General features: G+C 40.9%; 1 protein-coding gene across 7 annotated transcripts in view; it reads right to left on the bottom strand.

Annotated features, from left to right (window-relative positions):
• Positions 1-22,802, bottom strand: part of EPG5 (ectopic P-granules autophagy protein 5 homolog) — a 103,941-nt gene that overhangs the window by 56,859 nt on the left and 24,280 nt on the right. For 6 of the 7 annotated variants that reach the window (XM_019798450.2, XM_011223501.3, XM_011223500.3 and 3 more), the window contains 9 exons: positions 20,935-21,090; positions 16,962-17,119; positions 15,474-15,628; positions 13,465-13,605; positions 8,706-8,870; positions 6,763-6,882; positions 5,870-6,129; positions 1,742-1,882; positions 148-292 (listed from right to left, as the gene is read on the bottom strand). In XM_019798450.2, coding sequence (XP_019654009.2) covers positions 148-292; positions 1,742-1,882; positions 5,870-6,129; positions 6,763-6,882; positions 8,706-8,870; positions 13,465-13,605; positions 15,474-15,628; positions 16,962-17,119; positions 20,935-21,090 — 1,441 coding nt within the window. The remainder of the gene's footprint in view (positions 1-147; positions 293-1,741; positions 1,883-5,869; positions 6,130-6,762; positions 6,883-8,705; positions 8,871-13,464; positions 13,606-15,473; positions 15,629-16,961; positions 17,120-20,934; positions 21,091-22,802) is intronic. The other variant, XM_034643074.1, reaches the window with a different exon arrangement.

Below are 22,802 nucleotides of genomic sequence, written 5' to 3' on the forward strand. Positions count from 1 at the left end.
TCCACTAGAAAGCCCAAATCTAACATTCTTGGCCAAAAGCACTGTGCCAAGTGCTCTGAAATGACCAACACTCAGATGTGCTCACGCCAGGAAGCTTAATTGGAAAGGTGGGCCGGGGTGTATTTAGTGGCTTCCTAGGGGCCTGACCTGGATCATGCTGTTGAGAAGCTTCACGTTGTCCCCGTGGCTGGCTCCTGTCAGGTGCTGTGCCACCTTGTGGGTGACCTGCTGTGTAACACCCTGAGGGACACCACTGTCCAAGTGTAGGAACAGGAGGAGGTGTGACAGAAACCTGCCAAGAACACAGGACAACACACTTGACCTTCTAATCAGAAGTCAATAAATTTGCAGTGGCTAATTACTTATGAGGAAACAGAAAAATATTAAAACTGGTCCCATTTGTAGACCAAAGCTCTATTCAGAGATTTCAATAAAGCTTCAAGAACTTTAAGAAAAATGAAGTTTTCAAATTTAAGGTGGGTTCAAAGGAATTCTATCTACCTGCAGAAGTATAGTGATCCAAGACACAGAAACACAGACAAGTTAAAGAGCATTAGAAGAACAAGTGCCTACTTTATCCCCTCCCCAGTCCCCACCCTCACAAAAGCAGAGATGTTTAGAAAATCATCGCACAATCTGGTATTGGGTGTCAACATCATACAAGGTGGTGTAAGGGACAGTGGGGGGGGGTCCCCACACAATTAGTCAGGAAGTGCCCTCAGTTCCCTGGGTGTACCAGCTCCCTCCTCTCTCCTGTTTCCTCTGTTTCTTCTGGGTTTTCTTCCTCAAACACCCCCCCACAGCTAACCTGGCAAACTCCTACTCATTCCCCACATCTCATCTACAATGTCCTTTCCTCACAGGACTCTTCCTGACCCTTCCCTGCTATCTAAAATATACCTAACCAATTAAGCCTTCCCCAACCCCTCCCTCAACCACCCCCTTTGCCCAACCACCCACTGCCTCCCATCCCCCACCAGGCTGTGACAACCCAAATTATCTCTAGACATTACCAAATGTCCTCCGAGGGTCAAAATCAGCCCTGGCTGAGAACTACCACTTTAGACTAGAATCACTTGATTCATAGTGAGCCTTTTTCCCAATCACATGAGCCAATACGTCCCCTTCTTGGTGTAACCAGTGTGCTTTGGATTTTTACCATGTGCAAATAAGAATCAATTAATACCCCATCCTTAATTCCCTCCATTCCCAAGCAGCTACTTCTTTTACTATAAATCCCATATGATTTTATCTGTATGCAAATGCAACCTATACACCATAGCATGGTCCTGCCAATAATAACACTTTGCTTCATAACTTTGTAATTACCTCGAAAGTCTTATTTTCTCAATAAGATTATGAATGTCTCACGTGATGAGCACCTTCCTATGTATCTTACCTGTTTGTAATACTGCAGACAGTGAAAAGCATTGTGTTTTACTACTGTTACAATGGCAAAGCCGTATGCTGCTCAATGTCAGAAGCACTATTCCCAGGTTTCATGGGAACAACTACTCTTTCAAATACTTATAAGCTTTAAGCAATCTAAAATTAAATGAGAAAGGGAAATATCTTTCATGAAAATAAAACTGGAATCATTATAAGAGGCACTGTTCATCAACTTGCATTCTACTAGGCAGGAAGTTTTCTGCCTCATAAAAAATACACTGTTGAATCACATCATTCCCTATTTTACGTAAAAAGACAGTCACTGGTCCTCCCAGGGCTGTACTCTACTCACTGCTCATTCTTCAGAAGGTAATACTGGCAAGGGTAGAACAAAGGCAGGATCTTATCCAGGACATGAACCACTGTTCTCAAATGCCTCGACTGGACCAGAATTCCCAACAGTGAGATGCCTTCTGCACAGAACTTCTCAATGCTATGGAAAGAGACAAAGGCAATGAGCACTCAAGGTTGCCAGTTCAGGAAATGATGTTCTTCCAATGAGCCATCAGCCTACTTGTTACCCAGATGATCTCAGGTCTCCAACACATGTTGTGCATAGCCAAACTTCACATAGAAATACAAGCACCAGGACTCTGGAAGTACAAAGGAACTTAACAGTTCATCTGTATTTTCATTTTACAGATGAGAATGGTGAGGTATCATGCCCAAATTCACATAATTTCCTAGTGTAGGGCCAACATGAGAACCCAGGTTTGCAAATTTCCAGTCCAGAGCACTGGCCACTACCCCATTTTGCTTCCCAAATGGTGCTTCTTCTAAGAGTCATGGGGCTCTCATTGTCTGCGTATTTCCACAAAATATTAGAGCAAAGGGAAGATTCAAAAGTGAGTTCGCTCCGAAAATATAAACTGGCAAAATTCTTCTGAAACCAATTTGCATAAAAATTTATTTTTCGACTCACTTCAGAAAATCTATCTTTAAGAAATAATCTCAAATGTGGAGAAAACTATGACAGATGATCCATGTAACGACGCACTTTTCAAAATTATTTAAAATCATAAACTCAGAGGCAGAAATGATTTATGTAAATTTTAGAAAATTCCATTCAATGCGAATATTACTACATCATTTAAAAATAATGCATATGAGGGGCACGTGGGTGGCTTATTTGGTTGAGCATCCAACTCTTAGTTTCGGTTCAGGTCATGATCTCAGGATCATGAGATCAAGCCCTGCATGGGGCTCCGTGCTCAGTGTAGAGTCTGCTTAAGATTCTTTCCTCCAAGATAATGCTAAGTGAAATAAGTCAAGCAGAGAAAGACAATTATCATATGATTTCTCTCACCTATGGAACATAAGAACTAGGAAGATCGGTAGGAGAAGGGGAGGGATAAAGAAAGGGGGGGTAATCAGAAGGGGGAATGAAGCATGAGAGACTATGGACTCTGAGAAACAAACTGAGGGCTTCAGAGGGGAGGGGGTGGGGGAATGGGATAGGCTGGTGATGGGTAGTAAGGAGGGCACGTATTACATGGTGCACTGGGTGTTATACGCAACTAATGAATCAGGATGATCGGTAGGGGAAGAAAGGGATAAAGAAAAGGGGGGTAATCAGAAGGGGGAATGAAACATGAGAGACTATGGACTATGAGAAACAAACTGAAGACTTCATGGTTAAAATAGCAAAAAAAAAAAAAAAAAAAAAAAGATTCTTTCCTCCATTCCCCCTTACCTCTTCCCCCCCGACTGCCTCCCCCTAAAAAATAATATAAATAAATAAAATCTTTAAAAAGAATGCATATGATGTCCAAGGACAACAGGGAAAAATTCTACTATACTGATGCTGGCGGGGAGAGAAAAAACCATAAGATGTTATACTTTTGGTTACAACAACTAGCAAAGAAAAATTATATAGAAGGAAAAAAACACAGGGATGATATCACACCAAATGTTCATTGTGCTGGAGAAGCAGAAGTGCCTCTTTCTCCCATCTTCCTACTCCTATGGTTTGATTATACTGCTTTAATTCTGGGGTAAAAGTCATTTCAAAAAATAAAAGTAATGGTGCAAAGACTATGCCACAGGGAAATGTTTGTAATATTAGAATGAGAAACAAAGGATATACAAAATTATACATACATTACAACTCTAAAAAAGATCAAAGGAAAAAATCCTGGATAAAAAGAAACAAAAAAAAATCTAATGTTTCATTAGGGTGAGAAAGATTCTGAGTGATTTCTCTATTGTTCTCTGTATTATGTGATGTTATATTCATGTACAACTTACATCCCTGCATACTCTGTCCCCAACCCCAACACATTCATAAGATTGTTTTAAGTTAGTTCTAGTATATGTACATCCCTGACGATCATGGTGGCTGGAGCTCAGCCCCAAAGAGAAACACATTCTCACCTTCGCTCCCACTCGGGATTCAGTAATCAGCACCAAACAAATACTTATGTTTGGAGAAGACCCATGGTAGTTTCAGCGAATGAAGAGTTGCAGTCCCAGAATGAATACAAGACACGAGAGAAATCATGAAAGATTAAGTTCAGAGCACTACACTCAGAACCCACATGCCAGCCATGAGCTGAACGTGCTCGAAGTATTATCACTCACTTAAGGCTTATCAAGTAAGCCCAGTACTACCATGATTCCCATTTTAGAGATGAGGAACCTGAGGTACAGGAAACTGGACCTAGTAAATGACACTAGGGCTACTGGAAAAAATGTAGAATGCTTTCCAAAGCGCCTACATAACATCTCTCCTTGTCCTAGTGTATCAGTTCTACCCTCTTTCACCGGACTTTCAAATTTGTCCATCACACTTGGGCCCTACTCACCTACCTGATCACCTGTGCTTATTAACAGGCAGCACGGGCTTTGGTTAGGAGTGCTTCCTCATCACCCTGCACCTCTCCACCTACCCACTCAGACACCCGCTGCTCCTTCTCACGTTCACGCAGTCAAACACCTACAAATCCAGCTGTGGAGACACACAGATGACAAGACAATGCCCTGCCCTCAAGGAGCATGCAGTGCACGAGGAGAGCAAGAGACACTATCACACCGCAATACAGTAAGGGTGCTGCTGGAGTGCACTGGTGCTCGGCGGGTGAGGAGGGCAAGGCCCGTGGCTGAATCTTCCACACTGGGGGCACTAGTCCCCTGGAGAGGGTGAGCGTCACCACTCTGTCCCCCAGCCTCGGACGCCGTCTCTCCTTAAGACTTCTCTCCAAAGCTTAGCACCTCTACACAGGCGTCTTGCCCTCATGATCTCTCCTTCCTTGAAATTCCTTTTGTTCATACTTTTGAGTGGTTCCCAATCCAGGCTGTACATTAGGATAATCTGGAGAACTGGCCCCCAGACCAATGAGATCCAGATTCTCACCCTCTTCTCTATACAGGTAGCTTTAGAATCCCTCCAAGCAGGACTCTAGAGAGCAGCCAGGGTGGAGAAGCACCGCTCTACAAACCTCATCCGACCCACAATCACATCTTTAGTGCTGCCAACTGCCTTCTGTCGACCAGCTCCACTAAACTGTCGGCAAGCTGAAGGCAGCTAACAGTTCCGTATCTCTCCCGCTTCAGAGCATGAGGCTGAACACAAAGACCTGCGAGGTCACCCGGCATCCCACTGAAAATACATGTGATGTGAAACAAGATGCTGAAATCGGGGTGCTAAAAGGTATTACAGTGAGTCTAAAATGCAAGAACCAGGAAGCATGTAGGTGAGAGAGATTTTAGAAAAACAAACAGGTTAGAAAAAATTAATACATGGTAGGAAAATGATCTTTTCAAAAGAAAAAAAAAACAAAACAGGATTTCTAACCAACTAAGAACTCATTCATTTACTTCCTGCACCAGCTACTTCCAGCACCGGCTACAGCCGTCAGCGCTAGGGGTGAAATGGTAACACAAACAAAAATGGTTCCTGAGGTTAGGACCTCACAGATGATCCCTGAGAAGACTGAACAGACAACTACAACACAGTGTGGTAAATGCTCCAGTGGAAGAAAGAGAGACAGCTCTGGGCTCATGCTGGAGAGGCATGTGACCTGATCAGGCCTGTCTGTCCTCTGGGCAGGTTTAGCCCTTCAGCGAAGAAGCCTGAGTTGGGCTGTCATCACTTTAAACAAAATTAAGTAGGGACAGCCAATTATTTTTATGTGAGCTCTATTCCAAAGAAGAGAAAATACCTACTGCTGACATGAACATTCCACTCTGGTGGACAGGTATACTCTCTCTACAATGTACGAGGTGACTTTCTGGTACAAATCTGTCTTATATGAATTTGGGCATCATTTCCCCTGGAGAAGCCATTCATAAGGCTTATGATTTGGTCCTGATCACCTTAGATCGGTTTGATGGAGGCCTCAGCCCTCGGGATGTGAAAAATGAGATCTAGAATCACTGACTACAAGGTTCAGCAACCCTAGGGGTTCAGCCCACACTGTACCTGTGGCCCACGGAGGTCATTGCTAAGGCCAGATAACAGCCGATGGGCATGCCCGCCTTAACAGCCTTCAAGAGAGGATGAAACGTGGGTGACTCTGTCATGTCAGGCACAGTGCTGGAGAAGGGAACAGTTGGACAATTCTGCTGTATTCCATAATCATTTTTGTGCAGTTTTAACCTCAAGATCAAGTTCCAGGCCCACTGGTTAAATGAGGTCTCAGGTGTCTCTCCATATCGAACAATGCTGGCCAAATATGAAACCTAAAACAATTATTTATTTTAAGCCACATTAGTCACATACAAATTAAATCAGTAAGCTCACCCGCCCATTTCCTTCTGTGATCGACAACGTCCTCAAAAGAGAGGACATACTACTTACCAGTACTCAGTGTTTGCAGCAATTAAAGCAATTTCTCACAATTGACCATTTCTGCTTGCTTGCTAGTCACTTTGTGAACCTGATCTGAGTCAGTGCAAGCAAAGGAGTAATAACACAAAAGTTGGTACACAACAAATGGTGTGATGATAAATAAGTTTTAACAACCAGCTGGAGCATGGGAGATAATTTACAGGGTTTGTCAATTTTGGTGGTGTAAAAACTCCCACTATGGTCGGCTTCATGCTACCAACAGGTTAACAACCTGGTTTGCAAAGTTCCTGAAAATTTAAACAGTCTGTTCTCCTGAGCCAGTAAATGCATTGAATTCCACAATATTAAAATGGTCATATGTAAGCTACTTCTCAAAGAAAAATCTTTATCTAGCCACAGAATTCAATTTCAGTATCTTAAATTGCCAGAAATGTTCTTAGGCAATCTAAGGGTAAATACTGTAACTTTACCCACCCAGGCCACTTACAATAAAGATGTTCTCAGTATATAAGAAAAGGAAATACCTGCTTCATACTTTCAGAAAGAAGCCCGGCGTACGGCTTCTGTGCAAGGTATTTCTGGTACGCTTCAAGAATCATTAAAGCCACTTCGGCATGAACTGCTTCATCCAGATGAAGGGTACCCTTTTAAAGAGAAAAATAATTACAAAACATGCCACCTTGATTTTTTTTAACATACCCTTGAATAAAAAGACTAGGGAAAACAGTAAAAAAGCATCTTGGACGTAGAACTTAAGCTTTCCAAAAATTACATCCCCTAAAAATTAAGTTATAAAATGACAATAGGAAAAAACACTGAAATCTTAAAGAACCCTTACATTGCACTTAGACAGGTTTGAACCCGACTCATCTCGGACCCCAGGTATCCAAGGTATCTTTGAATGTAACTCCCCAGCTCCCACCCGAGAAGTTCTTTTAAGTCTTTGGGTTACAAGGTAAAGGGCATTGCCACAAACCAGGAAGATGTTCAATTATTATTAAACAGGAAGATATTTAATAAATTAAGTCTATATTCCCTTTAATTATTCTATCATCAGTGAAAATATATAAGATAGTCAACAACACAGGGGCACCTGGGTGGCTCAGGTGGTTAAACATCTTAACTCTTGATTTCAGCTTAGGTCATGATCTCAGGGTCTCTGTTTGAGATTCTCTCTCCCTCTCCCTCTGCTCCTACCTCACCCAACCCCCTTCACACACACAAGTGCTCTCTAAGTAAATAAATAAAATCTTAAAAAAAAAAAAATATTCCTTCAGGAGCTTGAAGTTGCCTATCGAATTCCTTTGCAACCTGAAGAAATACATCTCTTAATCCTTTAACGGAAGATGACTTTCCTAACAAAGGATCGTGGACACTCTTATAGGGAAGTCCTCACACAGCCTGCTGGGAGAGAAAGGGCTGGCAGGGGGGACGGGGGTTCTACTCATAAGTCAGAGAACAGGAAGATGGAAAACAGACCCCTACAGCTCTCACCCACCTGCACTGCAGTGGGAGAAGCCCCAAATGGACCCAGGGGCAGACCCAGGTGGCCAGAGACACCTGGGGAGAAAAGCTGCCTGGCTCGTTTTCTCATCTGTACAACAGGGGTCAAGTTCATGCAAACCTCACAAGACGGCTATGATCTGCTCAGAACAAAAACTGGCAGACAGAGAGGGCTGAGTTCTCCCCCATTTCCCCTGTATAATACTGATACATTCTGATCTAAGAGCTAACTAATAAGGTATAGGGTAAAGAGGAAGGAAAGTTTTAACAGTCAAAATCATTGACATGGCATCTTTGGAGACATATGATAGGTAGCAAACTCTTAATAATAAGCTATTATTAACAAAACTATAAAAAACTATTAACAAAAACTACCACCGCTGAGTACTTAATGTGCACCAAGAACTGTCCTGTATGTTCCCCATGTCCTAACTTGCTGAATCCTTACAACAACCCTACAAGGTAAGCATGTTAGTATCAATGCTGACAGATGACCACCTGAGGCCCTGAGAGTTGAAGATGCATTCAGGGTCAATGAGCCAGGAGGTGGAAGAGCTGGGAACAGAACCCAGGCATGTAGGCTGGCTTAGAGCGTAGGCTCTTAACCAATGCACAGTGTTTTAGGAAACAAATCTAGCAGTGACATGCGAGACAAAATCCAGGAGGAAGAGGGACCAGAGGCAGGAGAGGCAAATGAGGAACTTCAGTAAATAACTAAAGATAACACAACAGATACAAATGGTCTGAGGAAAAAGAGAAGAATTTTTACTGTGGAACAATTTATCTTCATTTAAAGGATGGTCACTCTGCAAAACAGAATCAAAGAAAGATACTATACTCTGACACAGCTAAAAGAATTTGCAGACCTTGCAAATGATAATTGGAAATGTTTGTTTTGAGAAAATGTTTCTTTAAAACTGATGAGTGTAGAACCCAGTCTCTAGAGAATGGTTTTAACACATACCTGTTCACCAAATCCCCAATTCAGTCCTTCTAGAATAACGCAGGCCAATTTATTCTTCACCATTGTCAGGTTATAATTCAATAACCAATCCCGAATCACAGCTATCTCAGAGGCAGATGGTCGCCAGAGATACAAAGGCAGTTCTTTGAACAAGTATAAAGAAACCTTATTTAAAAGAAAATGATAATTAGGATCGAAATTGAAGGACAATCCTGTATTACCATAATATTATATTAAACTGCTTGCAAAAATTTTTTCCAAAAGAAGTGGGGCTTTGTTTGCTTTTTAGACAAATGAAATGGACATCAGGGACAACCAAATGAAATAAATATTAAAACTAATGATACACCAAAAGCACATTTTGCTATCCCTTGCAAAGGTCAATAATCCTTTATTACATATAAATTGGTACACACTTCCATTTAAGAAAACCATTTAAGAACACCAAGACGCAAATTTAAAGCCATGATAAATGAGGAGATAGTTGTTCATTTTACAAAAAGATTTAACACTTTAAATAATGACTTAAATAAATAAAAACCAGAAACAGACTCAAATACAGAGAACAAACTGGTAGTTGCCAGAGGGGAGGGGAGTATGGAGATTGGTGAAAAAGGTACAAATTTCCAGTTATAAAATGAACAAGTCACAGGGATGAGAAGTACAGCATAAGGATTACGGTCAATGATATTGTAATAAATTTGTATAATGACAGATGGTGACTACGCTTATCGTGGTGAGCATTTCATAATGCATGCAATTGTCAAATCACTATGTTGCACACCTGAAACGAATAAAATATTGCATGTCAACTATAAAAAAGTAATTGTTTCTTCTGTTGCATTTGAAAAGATATTTTTTAGCTTCCGAGCAATCTGGGGAGGAGGGACAAGGAGTGGATGTAGGTAAAGAGGAAACAAGATCAACCAAGAGTGGGTAACTGTTGAAGCTGGATGATGAGTACATAGGGATCTATTACCCTAGTCTCTCTTTTATATAGATTTGAAAGATTCTATAATAAAAAAGTTTTTTAAATACTGTTTACAAAAAGTCTATAGCATCACTGTTTGAATAACATACCCATGTGTGCAAATTAAGGTAAATCTTGGTTCACTCAACAGAGTTTGCTTTAAGGGAGAATGATCAGAAGAGCAATTCATTTTATAATGTCTAGAACAGTGCTATCGAGTGGAAATATAATGCAAGCCACGGATGTAATTTTAATTTTTCTAATAGCCACATTTCTAAGAGTTAAATGAAACAAGTAAAATTAATTTTAATAATATATTTCATTTAATCCAATATATCCAATACATTAGCAACATGTAATCATTACACAAGACAATTGAGACATGTTACACACTCTTTGTTCATACAAAGTCTTTGAAACCCAGCGAAGAGTTTCCACTTAGAGCATATCTCAATTTGGACTAGCCATCTTTCAAGGACTCTACAGTTATATGTACGTAATAGTTACTATATTACACAACACAGATCTACAATATACATACTAGTGTTTTTCAGGTTCCTGCACTGCTCCAATGAGAGGCAAAACAAAATGTGAAAGAATAGTAGAAAGAATAAATTTTAAAGAAATCTTTCCTTTGTGTGTGTGTGCACTCACATAAATTGTCATGAGGACTTGTTAATATAGGTCTTAAATATTCTGAATTAAATAGTAAAACAGTAATTTTAAAGATGGAAAAATCCTACTTTACCCTGTGAGAATCTGAAAGAAAGGGCAAAATAATGGTTCTAGGACAATGAGTGTAACAATGAGATCTGTCCAGAAAAACATCTATCCCTGCTAGTTAAAACAATGGTATAGCATGTATCTGTCCACCAAAAATCAAAGTGTGGCTATCATGAAAGACCCCAGGGAAATTAAAAAGTTACAAGGGAATATTACCAAAAACTCTATGCCAAAAAATTCAACTAGTTAGATGAAATGGGAAAATGCCTTTAAAAACATAACTTACCAAAACTAAGGAAAAGTAAAAATCTGAACAACCTTATATTTATTTTAAAAACGCAAATTGTTATCAAAGGGTTTTCTACAAAGAAAACTCTAGATCCAGATGATTTCATTGATAAACTCCACCAAAGAGTCAAGTTAGAATTAATAGCAATCTTAAAAAACTCTTTTAAAAAACTAGAAGAGGAAGGAATGCTTCCTAACTCAAATGATAAGGCCAACATTACCCTAAAATCAGAACCTAACAAAGACGTAACAATAAAACTACAGATATTCAATACCTCTCGTGAATATACATGTAAAAATCCTCAACAAAAAATATGATCAAACTGAATCTATCAACAATATCAAGACTAATACACCATGATCAAGTGGCTTTTATTCCAGTGAACAATAATGGTTCAACATTTGAAAACTAGAGCAGTTTAGAGCCCACAGACCATTCCCAGGCTCTGGGGCTACATCTGATTCCTGATTATCCCAAGATGACGACAAAAATATTCAAAGCTATCCTATTCATCTAAAGGCACAGAGGCTTTGAACAAATTCCTCCAAAAATGTCAGCAAGTTCACAGAGCACAAAGGAACTACAGGTATAATCAGAGAATGGACGCATCTTTTAGAAGATGTGCTCTAAAAACCTTATGGTCCCAATTTTTACAGTTAAGTTAAACATCATCTCTGGGCACAGTTTACTACTTGAAGTATTATGACCAAATTTAAAATGTAAGTGTAGCCAAAACCAGAAAAACACTTAAGAGAATATGGTGATGAGCTCAATCAAATGGAAAGAATCTCGTGACCCCTCCATGTATATTTCTTTGGGACACATTCCATTAGATAATCACTCAAAACGGAGCAAACAAAAACATGCTCCTGTACATTGCATATAAAAGGCCTTTCATCTCAATATGATCACATCACAGTGGGATACAATGCTTTTCTTAAAAATTACCACGGCCACATGGAAAATAGTATGGTGGTGCCACAAAAAATGAATAGAATTACCCTATATTCCAGCAATTCTACCTCTGGGTATATCCCCAAAAGAATTGAAAGCACGGCCTCAAAGAGATAGATGTATACTCATGTTCATAGCAGCATCATTCACAGCAGCCAAAAGGAAGAAGCAATCCGAGTGCCCATCAACAGATGAACAGATAAACAAAATGTGGTCTACACATACAATAGAATATTATTCCGGCTTAAGAAGGAAGGAAATTCTGACATATGCTATGACATGCATAAACATTGACAATGTGTTAAATGAAGTAAGCCAATCACAAAATGATAAATACTGGATGGTTTCACTTATATGAGGTACCTAGAGCAGTCGAACTCAGAGAGAGAGAAAGGAGAATGTTGACTGCCAGGGCTGGAAGGTGGAGGATGGAGGGAACGGGGACTTATTGTTTGATCGGTACCGAGTTCCAGTGTTGCAAGATGACGAGTTCTGTAGATGGATGATGGTGATGGTAGGCAGCAAAACAATGTGAATATAATTATGTCACTGAACTTAAAAAGGGTTAAAATGGCATATTTTATGTTGTGTATAATTTACCGCCATTAAATTTTTTAATGTAAAAAAAAAGTACCATGTGCTCTTCCAAGGAAAGCATGATATATCATTTATCTTCATTTAGAAAAAACATGTCTCATGAACCAATCTTTCACAGCAATTTGCCCACTTTTGAATGTGATGAAGCAATGACAGCTATCAGTCAGCTATCCTACAGGGATAATGCAGTGACATTAGACCGAACGGCCCCTTGCAAATACTATACAGAAAAGTACTTTAAATGTTCCTCTTCAGGTTATTATGCATGACTACCTGCCATTAGAAAAACTCACACATTATAGCCTTTTATAGATGATGAAGAAAATCTTCATTAAGTGTGTGTTTTTAAAAACGGTGTATCCATACGATGGAATATTATCTGGCCATTAAAAGGTGTAAAGTGCTGACTCCTGCTACAACATGGATGAACCTGAGAAACACTCTGCTAAGTAAAAGAAGCCAGTCACAGACCACATATTTCATGACTCCATTTATACAAAATGTCCCAAAGAGTCAAATCCATAGAGACAGAAGGTAGGCTAGTGATGGCTTAGGGCCACAGGGGTTGGAGGGACAGAGTGTAATAGCTGAAGAGTTTGTGGTTTCCTTCTGAGGTGATGAAAATGTTCTAACATTGAAAGTGGTGATGGTTACACAACTCTGTGAATATACTAAAAACCACTGACTTACATGCTTCAAATAGATGAATTGTATGGCATGTGAATTATATCACAATACAGCTGTTTTTAACATCGATAAAGATTACAAAAGGGATTGTAACAAATGACAGACATAAACTATATGTGTTTTGTTCAACTTAAATGACCACTCTTAATTTTGCTTTTGGCTGATGTAAATAAACAGGGCCTTCTTTCTTAATGAGGGTTGTTTTCTTCCAAGTATAAAATATAAAAATTATGAGAGTCAAACAAACTTTGAAATGCAAACTGTTATTAACTACAGACTACAATTAAAAGAAAAACCTGTTATTGAGGGAGGTGGGCAAGTCGCTTGGAGGAGATTAAAGAGAAACAATTACAGCTTTTTGTACGAAGCCGCTAACCCCAAGCAGGTCTGGTAAACGGCAGAGCCTGGGACACTGTACGTGCTCTCTTTAGCCGGCTGCGCCCATGACTCAGTCATCTCCAACAACCTATTTTTCTCATTGCTCCATGAATGCAGGGTTTAACAGATCAAAAAAAGCAAAACAAAATCAGTGCTCTTACCATTCCCACCTGGTCAATGGTGTCTTGAACTCGATCCAAAAGGATAGAAATGATCTCAGGGTGAACAGCTGTAATGGCCCCTAAGAGCTCTCGACCAACCTTTGAAAAAGTCTCTCTGGTGGACAGGGTGACATAAGATACCTAAAAATGGGAGGAGGTGGAGATGGCACTTTCAGTCAATTACCAGTCAAAACACAGTTCCATAATTCATTTAGGATGTTTTCAAATAAAGGAGAAAGAATCTCACACTGAGTCTTGGATCACACCATGTTCAAAAAGATAGACCTTTGGAGGGCAAACTGTCTACCCTGAGCCTTGGAGTCAGAAGAGGCAGGGAAGCAACTATGTAACAATGACTTCAGGTACCCCAAGCAGGAAGTATGTCCCAAAGTCTGTCTGTAACTATAAAATAGTCCCTTTGGTGTAAAAACTTCTTTAAATTTGAGAAAACTGCTAAAATGATGAAAATCAGAATGCATTTCACAGAAATACCTATTCTCTCCTACAAAATAAGATCCCCAACAACAAGAGCTTCTAAAATAGCAATGTTCACCAACTTCTCTTAAACAACATATTCCAAAGTACAGGCTGCACTCCACTGATGCCAATGGCGAGCAGGTTTTTTATAAAATACAACTGAATAGAACAGAAAAATAACAGAATAGAATAGAAAAAGGTGGGAGTGCATCTCTGTAAGATTAAGTACTGCTTCGATTTCACACAGTATACACACACACACACAAGCAGAATCAGAATGTAACACACAATATAATTTTTACTGTGAGTACTAACCAAAACCCTTAAAACATTCAAGAGCACAATTTTACTTTCACAAAAGACTTTGAGAATGCCACTTACTGTATATGAAAACAGCCGTTCCCCCACCCCCTGCAACAGTCTCATACCATGATGACAGTCTGGAACTCCAGCTCGATTTAGGCCTTAACTTCACTCATTAAGTACAAAATACAAATACAGGCATAGCCTAGTATTTGACCCTGGAAAAGAACTTTAGATCATCCAGTTCTACCATTCTCAAACCGGAGTACTGGCGAGAAGGTAATAAACTCAGATAATCTTCCTCAAACATAACTTTAAGTTTACTTGAATAGTTTGGAAGAAATATTTTCTAATGAAGATAAACAGATAAATGATAATCTAAATGGAAAATATGCAACTTTTTTTTTTAATTAAAGCACCTTTTTAAATATATGAGTTATGTCTCTAGACACTCAGGGTCCAGAGTCCACTCTCTTCCTCCCTTAGGGATGGCTCAGTGAAAAGGTGAAGAAGGCAAGGATCTCATCCCAGCCTGTCATTTTATAGCTGAGGAAGCTGAGCCCAGAGTGGTGGGGCACCTTTTCAGCTGTGAGATGGGCAACTGCTAGCAGAGTCAAACCCAGGTCTTCTACTTGAGCATCAGCATTCTTTCCACCAGCTCATTTAAACTGGCTTGGAAGGGATGCCTGGGTGGCTCAGTCACATAGGCATCTGACTCTTGATTTCAGCTCAAGTCATGATCTCAGGGTTGTGGGACTGAGCCCCATGTCAGCTTCCATGCCTACTGGGAAGTCTACTTGAGATTCTCTCTCCCTCACCCTCTGCCTCTCCCCCTGCTTGCACAATCAATCAATCAATCAATCAAATCTTTTTTAAAATAAATAAATAAACTGGCTCAGAGCCAGGCCTCTGTGTTATTGGCACTGTTGTGGGGAAAGACAGTGTTAAAACCCAACTGTCAGGATAGGTCATCAGATTGTCTATTCCTCACCAAAACTCATGCATCAAATGTCAAGAGATAGTAGGGGGAAATGGAATGAGAATGATCCATATTTTCAATACTCCTTATACCTAAATGATATTCCTTTGATTTTCTATCACCTTTCCTGAGCGTGGACAGTACAAGTTCATCACATTTTTTTTTTGTAAAGCAATCCCAAAAGAATTAAAGCATGGACAATCCCCAAGAAAACATTTTTTAGCTGATTTCTAAAACTTAATATTCTAACCTCATATATCTCCAGAACAATAATTTTTATGAAGTCTTCATCCACATTGGTTCTTCTGGCCTGAGCCATCTGAGCAAATGTAGTCAGAAGGCAAATCTCTTCCGAGCTATTCATGGAAGAAAGACACTTCTCAAAGTTCACAAAGTGTTCTGGGTCTGCAAGTTCAGGGCAAGAAAATTAAAATAGGGAAAGAATGAAGATGTATCACTTTTAATCACTCTTCCAGAGAGAAAGAAGATATAAAATTAAAAGATATTTAAAAATACTTAAGAGTCTTTGTTCCAGAATGGATTTCTACAGGCTTCAGGAAAAAGGCCAGATGAAATTCCAACTCTACATTTAATCTACGTAGACTCAGAGCTGCCACTTAACATTTCCAATTCTCAGTTTCTCCACCTGCCTTAAAAGGTTGTTGAAGATTAAATGACACTAGTAACTAGTGATGGGTTTTGTCACCAGGTGAGACACCTTCAAAGACACACTTGAAACAACTTGGTAACTGTCAGCCAAATGAATGAGGACAAGCTTACTAATGAAAACTGCTCCGACTAGCAAAGCACTCAGCACAAACACAGCATTCAATCCAAACAAGAGATTTTCTTATAAATGAAAATCTGGGGCAAGAATTAGTTACAACCATGACTACGGCACTGCTAAATGTAATAAACAGTATACAGTGTGTTGGTTCTACCAACTTCTTGGAGGATGCAGTGTAAGCAGTATTACATTTTGTTACTAGGGGACACTACTGACAAACAGCTCTGGGATCTGTGACAGAAAACTAAATGTCACAAAGGCAAAGATACAGAGGAGATGATTTTTAAAAATCTGTTTAAAAATTATTCCCCTGATGGAATTTTCACAGAAAGAAGGCAATAAGCCTATACTTCTTTCCATGCGTTTACACATTTGAGAAATCAAAGCTAGTCCATCAAGTGTCCTGTATTTTCAAAATAACTCCATGGGGGCACTTACAACCCAATTTTCATTTCCCATCCCCAAGTTGGGATCACAACAAGTTACTACACCCAGAGCATTTCAAGAATAATGAAAACCAGAATTATCATTCTAATATGTCAAAATAATAAAGCAATTTGAGAATTTCAAAATTATTATATATGAGTACACAGAGTAAAATACTCTCTTAGCCCTTCTAAAAATAAAAAGAATAGCGGTGCCTGGGTGGCATAGCGGTTAAGCGTCTGCCTTCGGCTCAGGGCGTGATCCCGGCGTTGTGGGATGGAGCCCCACGTCAGGCTCCTCCGCTGTGAGCCTGCTTCTTCCTCTCCCACCCCCCCTACTTGTGTTCCCTCTCTCGCTGGCTGTCTCTATCTCTGTCAAATAAATAAATAAAAAATCTTTAAAAAAAATAAAAATAAATTAAAAAAATAAATAAATAAATAATAAAAATAAAAAGAATAAAGACAAGAAGAGCAAAGGCACACAGGGAAGGAAAGCTCTATGCTGCCTACTTCGGCCAGGCTGTACCTTGGAGCTGCTTCTTGCACTCGGCCGGCGGGAGCGTGGCGCAGAGCTCCTCCAGATCCCCACTCTCCACCTGGTGCATGAGGTAGAAGAGCTTCCAGAGCATCTGAACCGACAGCGTCCCAAAGGGCATTTCCGACATAAACAGCCAAATGCCAAGTCTGCATGTTTTAAAGAGTAGGAATAATTTCATCTATCAGTCAACTTCACCACATTGAGAAAGCAGGCAGACCTGCTTTGGTAGAAAAAAAAAAGTCCTAAAATCACAACACAGCAATTTTTCTAACATGCTTTGGCCATCAACACCTCAAGGATGGGTAAAATAATATCAGTAGTCCCACAGCACTTAGTCTGTGCCGGGCACTGTTCTTATCACCCCACCGTATATCCCATCTCACTCGATCCTAAAACCAACGCAAGCATTATTACTGATACTATCCCCAATTTACACATAAGGCTACTAAGGCACAGAAAGGGTAGTAAGAGGCAGAGCAGTGTTTCGAACCAAAGATCTTTTTAAGGCCCGAGTGGCAGAGAGGTGCTTAGATATGGATGTATGTGTCTGAGCCTATGTGCAGGTACAAGTGTGCACACAGACACACGTGCAATGAGTGGGAGGAGAATCAAAAACCCTCCGGGGACTCCCTACTCATCACTGAATGAAATTCACACGCCACAGCAGCAGCTCAGACCCATGTTTCTCACCAGAGCCCTCGCTGAGTTCAGAGTATGAGACCATTCCTGGACAAGCCTGGCGAGAACCTCGTACTTCCGAACGGCCATCCCTCCATTTGTGAAGCCCTCCTCTGATTTCCTCCTCAGCACTATTTCAGAACTTCATCTATACTTGACTTTGGCAATATCATACCCTTTACCAGTGGTTCTCACACCGGAGTGGGCAGAAAAATCACAGGGAGACTATTCCAGGGGGGGAGGAATGACAGCCGGGGCTAGGTAGGGAGAGATAGATGGGGGCTATGGGATCAGGCTCACGGAAATCCCAAAAACTGGAGGTGTGGGGAAACCAGAGATAAGGGAATAAACCCGACGACCCTGCCCTAGGCCTGTGGGGTAGGGTGTCTTTTTTATGATAATCACCTGCGACAACAAAGAATAACCAGACCCTAAAAAGTAAGCCATTGAAGGTGTTATCACTAGTCCTTGCTCAACCATGATATCAATAGAGATGTTAAAAGGATTTAAGTTCCTTGGTTAGCTTTCTATGAAAGACCAACCCTAAAGGTCCTCAGTGGCGACCCGGTCAGGACCCCTCTCACTCTCGAGAGAGTTTTTTCTGTATCTTCACTTAATAAACGTCTGTTGCTTTACTCACCAAAAACAAACAAACAAGCAAACAAAAAAACCCATGGGAGACTTTGTGGAAAATGCAGATTCCAAGGCCTGCCTACAGAGATCCTGATTTTGTAGGTCATAGCTTGGGGCCAAGAATTTGCAGGTTCTAGTCATCCCAGGTGACTCAGACTCAAGTGCTCCTTAAACCACACAGGGAGAAATGCCTCAAGTTGCTGTAAATTTACGTACACGTACAAACCACAACAATTTGAAAGCAGAAACCAGGTTTTGCTCATCTTTGAAGAAACCACAACGTAACCTAGAGTTTTATATTTTAATTATCCAGTATCTTGAGAACAATTAGCACTCAGTAAATGCTCATTAAAATTTGGTTATGTGAATTTTATCTCAAAAAAATCTTTAAAAAAAAAACAGGGAGGCACTCAAAACTGTTGCTGCATTTTGGGAAAACCTACAAACTGACCGATTACAAACAAACAAAGCTTATTAAGAGAAAAAGAAATTAAACAGTACATGTCTGACCCCCATCTATGAGCCATCATGCTGCTAGTGGCCCAAACCACCACTGACCTAGATTCTGAAAAGCAATAGCTAGACTCCTGAGCAAAGGTTGAAGAAACTGTTAAGTTCAGTTGGGCCAAGCTTCTGTCTTATTAAATAATTATCCTAACACCTCACATAGGACCTGACACTCTTGCATAACTTATCCCAAAACAATGAGAGAAAATTACAGAGGCCTTAAAAGTAATGTCACAGGACTGTGCATTTCAGGCCACGAAATTCCCCATATGGCAGATATGTAGTAAGTCTGGCTTAGGTTTTTACTGTCTTTTGGTTTCATTTTGCTTTAGGTTGGGGGATAACCACTGTCAGAAATTTCTATAGGAGGAGCACCTGGGTGGCTCAGTCGTTAAGTGTCTGCCTTAGGCTCAGGGCGTGATCCCAGAGCTCTGGGATCGAGCCCCACATCAGGCTCCTCCACTGGGAGCCTATTTCTTCCTCTCCCACTCCCCCTACTTGTGTTCCTTCTCTTGCTGGCTGTCTCTCTCTCTGTCGAATCAATAAATAAAAAATCTTTAAAACGAACGAAAGAAAGAAAGAAAGAAGGGAGGGAGGGAGGGAAAGAAAGAAAGAAAGAAAGAAAGAAAGAAAGAAAGAAAGAAAGAAAAGAAAGAAAAGAAAAGAAAGAAAGAAAGAGAAAGAAAGGAAGGAAGAGAGAAAGAAAGAAAAAGAAAGAAAAGAAAAGAAATTTCTATTGGAGTGCCAAATAAATTTAAAAGTCATGGCTTTAAACATCTGATTCTCATGTAATTTCTCTCCTAAAATAAGTTATACTCAAGAATAACAGTTCTCAATATTTTAAAGTTTAAAATGATTATCACCTTTGTGAATTACATGTATTTTGCTACAGGACAGTTCCCAGCTCAGACTCTAGGAGCTGGTAACTACGGTGAGAGCTTTTCATCTCAGCTAAGTGGCCACAAGACGAGTGACAGATCAGAGATGGAAGACTGTTCTGCAGGGTTCCGCACAGGATCCGGGGCACCTCATGAGACCACCGAATTTATGGACAACACAGTAACGAGCAAACAAAATAGTGTAACGGGTAGAGATAAATTTCTAAGCCCAAGTTCTATTTATCTTAGACCCATGCTTTCTGAGTGCCTAAAAGTGCTTAAGACTTAGTCAAAGGAGTTCTGATTGTTCTCTAAGCGAGCAGTTATTCTATTCATCATCTGAAACCACAAAAGAACCACCACCACTTACATCTAAAAAGTCCTCCATGATTTAAAAAGTATTTCCATAGATTACTGCACTTCATCCAGGGAACATATCCATGAGGTCAATGGAACAGGTAGAATCCTTACCATCATCTCCGTTTTATAAATGAAAAAGTGAGAAGACAAAGACTAGGTGACTTGCCCAAGGTGACAGTAAATAGCAGGCAAGACTCAAAGCCACTACACAACACACAATAAATACGGGCTGAAGCTAAGAGACCCACGGCAAGGGGGAGCAGAGACAACTCAGAAGAAGGCAAAGGTGGGGAAGAGCTGGCAGTTCATGAGTGGGCTGGAGGCCAGCAAATGTCTCCTAGCAGAGGGCACCATGCTCGGCAGAACTTGGTCCTACGTGTGGCCAGATGCTCAGGGAAGACAGTGCAGGAGCCACCACTGTGCCCCTGCCTCCACCTCAAGTGTATCCTAGGCTATAAGCAGCAACAAAGGCAACGTGATCGGAAAACAGCATTTACACAGCCAAGACAGGGGACTAGGACCCACGAGAATCCTCACGGTAAGACAACTTGAACAGTAAAATGGGCAAATCATTTGTACGGTGCACTGAGCACCTACTCTGCCTCTCTCGGGCACTGAGGTGGGAAACAGAATTCATACCTCGTTCAAGGCTACCCTGAAAGTTCAGGGACGGCAAAACTGAGAATTCAGAATCGGGTTATTTTAAGATTGAAAGAATCCTTAAAAAGCACATTTCAGTCACCATTACAGATGAGGAAACTAATGACAACGGATTTGCCCAAGATAAGAAAAAGATGAAATACAGTTAGACATTATTATAAGAGATCTACCGTAATCGATGACTTTCACACCAATCTTCCTCACTAGCCAGGGAGCCATTTCTCAACAATTATCATACTTCTTACCTTTTGGCTTTCAGCACATGTAGGACAGCTCTCAAAAACAGCTCATCAAATTCAACCTGTAGTTTCTCCACGGAGTAGGGCTGCTGGGCCAGAGCCACGCCTCGGCTGTGGCTCACAAACTGTGCCCAATGGTCGCTCACATAACCAAGGGTCATCCTGAGCAGGAGGAAAGGCAAGATGGCACTTTTCATTAATGCACTCAATCCTGGCACCTTTTATGACATTTGAAGCATTAATTTATTCAATATATTTACGGAACACCTACTATCTTCTAGGCGCTAAAGAGAATTCGGGGGGGGGGGTGGAGATAAACCCTACCCTTATGCGGCTTACATTCAGTGGAGGGAAAATAGACACTAAAGAAAAGTGAAAAGTATAGTGTGTCATACGGTCATAAGTGATGATGAGGAAAATAAGTAGGAGAGGGCACTCAAGTTTCTCTGGAGTTGGCCAGAGTAAGGGAGCTGGATGGGAGCAGGAAAGGCCTCACTGAAGAGGGACATGCAAGTAGAGACCAGAAGAAATCACAGGGATATCAAAGGGAAGAGCATCCAGGTAGAAGGAACAACCAGTGTGAAGGCTCCAAGGTGTGTTCAGGATGTTGGAGGAGCACCAAGGCAGCCAGCATGTGAAAGCAAGGTGAGTGAGAGGGAGACTGGCTGGAGAGGAAATCAAAAATGTGACAGGAAACCAGACCGTGAAGACCAGGCCACTGTGAACCCTATGGCTTTTACTCTGAATGAGACTGGGACCAGAGGAGTGACATGAGCCACTGACAGGGAACACTGGCTGTTGTGAGAATCAGCAGAGGGGAGAAGAAGGGCAAAAGCAGGAAGATAAGTCAGGAGACTATTACAATTATAATTAGGGAGAAATATCTGGGAATGAACTAGGGTGGTAGCAGTGACAGTGGGGAGAAGCAGCTGGATTCTGGAAACGGCATGTTTCATTAGTTCAGAAGGATGCACATCTTTCACACTGTAATCCCTGCAACTGGAATGTGTATTAGGTTGTTAACATGCCATATTTTTGTAGCATTTTTTCTTAGAGGCACGCAAAATGCATCTTCAGAATTGGTGGCATCTTAAGAGTTGAGGACAGACAGTGTTTTGAAGGTGGAGAGGACAGAATTGGCTGGTAGACTGGATGTGGGATGTAAAAAGTCAGGGATGACACCAAGTATTCTGGCCCGAGCAACCAGAAGAATAAAGTTGCCACTTACTGAGAGCGGGAAGGCCAAGGAGGAGTGGCTTGGGAGGGGGGACAAGGGAGGTCCATCGGCTATATTAAACTACAGTGTTCGTGAGTCATCCAAGTGAAGGTGCTGAGTTGGCAACTGGGCTTACAAGCTAAAGAGAGAGTCATGGGCTGGAAATAGAGCTCTGAGAATCATAACAGTATTTCAATGATACTGAACGACATGAGAATGGATGAAATCCCAAGAGCAAGTTTCAATGGAGAGAAGAGGTCCAGGAACCGAGTCCTGAGACTCCAACATCAAGAAGTTTGGGAGTGAGGATGAAAACAACCAAGAAAGCATAAAATGAGCAGCCAGGGAAATGGGGGAAAAACCAGGAGAATGTGGGATCATGGAAACCAAACAAAGAAAATGTTTTAAGGAGAAAGTGAGCAACTCTGAGAAAGCTATGTGAACTATGAGAGAGATGTAAAGGAGGAGAAAGCCTCAGAACTGGCCGCTGCGTCAGGAGAACAAAGTTCATTAGCAACCTTCATTCTTAAGAGCTGTCCGGGGAGTGCGGAGGGGGGGGTGACTGTGGAGAGTTCAAGCAAGAATGGAGGAAAAAACCTGGAACCAGTAGCTGACCTGAAGAAAGGGACCCTGTAGAAAATTGTTCTACAAATGGAAG

Source organism: Ailuropoda melanoleuca, chromosome 14 (genome assembly GCF_002007445.2).
Source record: "Ailuropoda melanoleuca isolate Jingjing chromosome 14, ASM200744v2, whole genome shotgun sequence".
Classification (NCBI taxonomy): domain Eukaryota; kingdom Metazoa; phylum Chordata; class Mammalia; order Carnivora; family Ursidae; genus Ailuropoda; species Ailuropoda melanoleuca.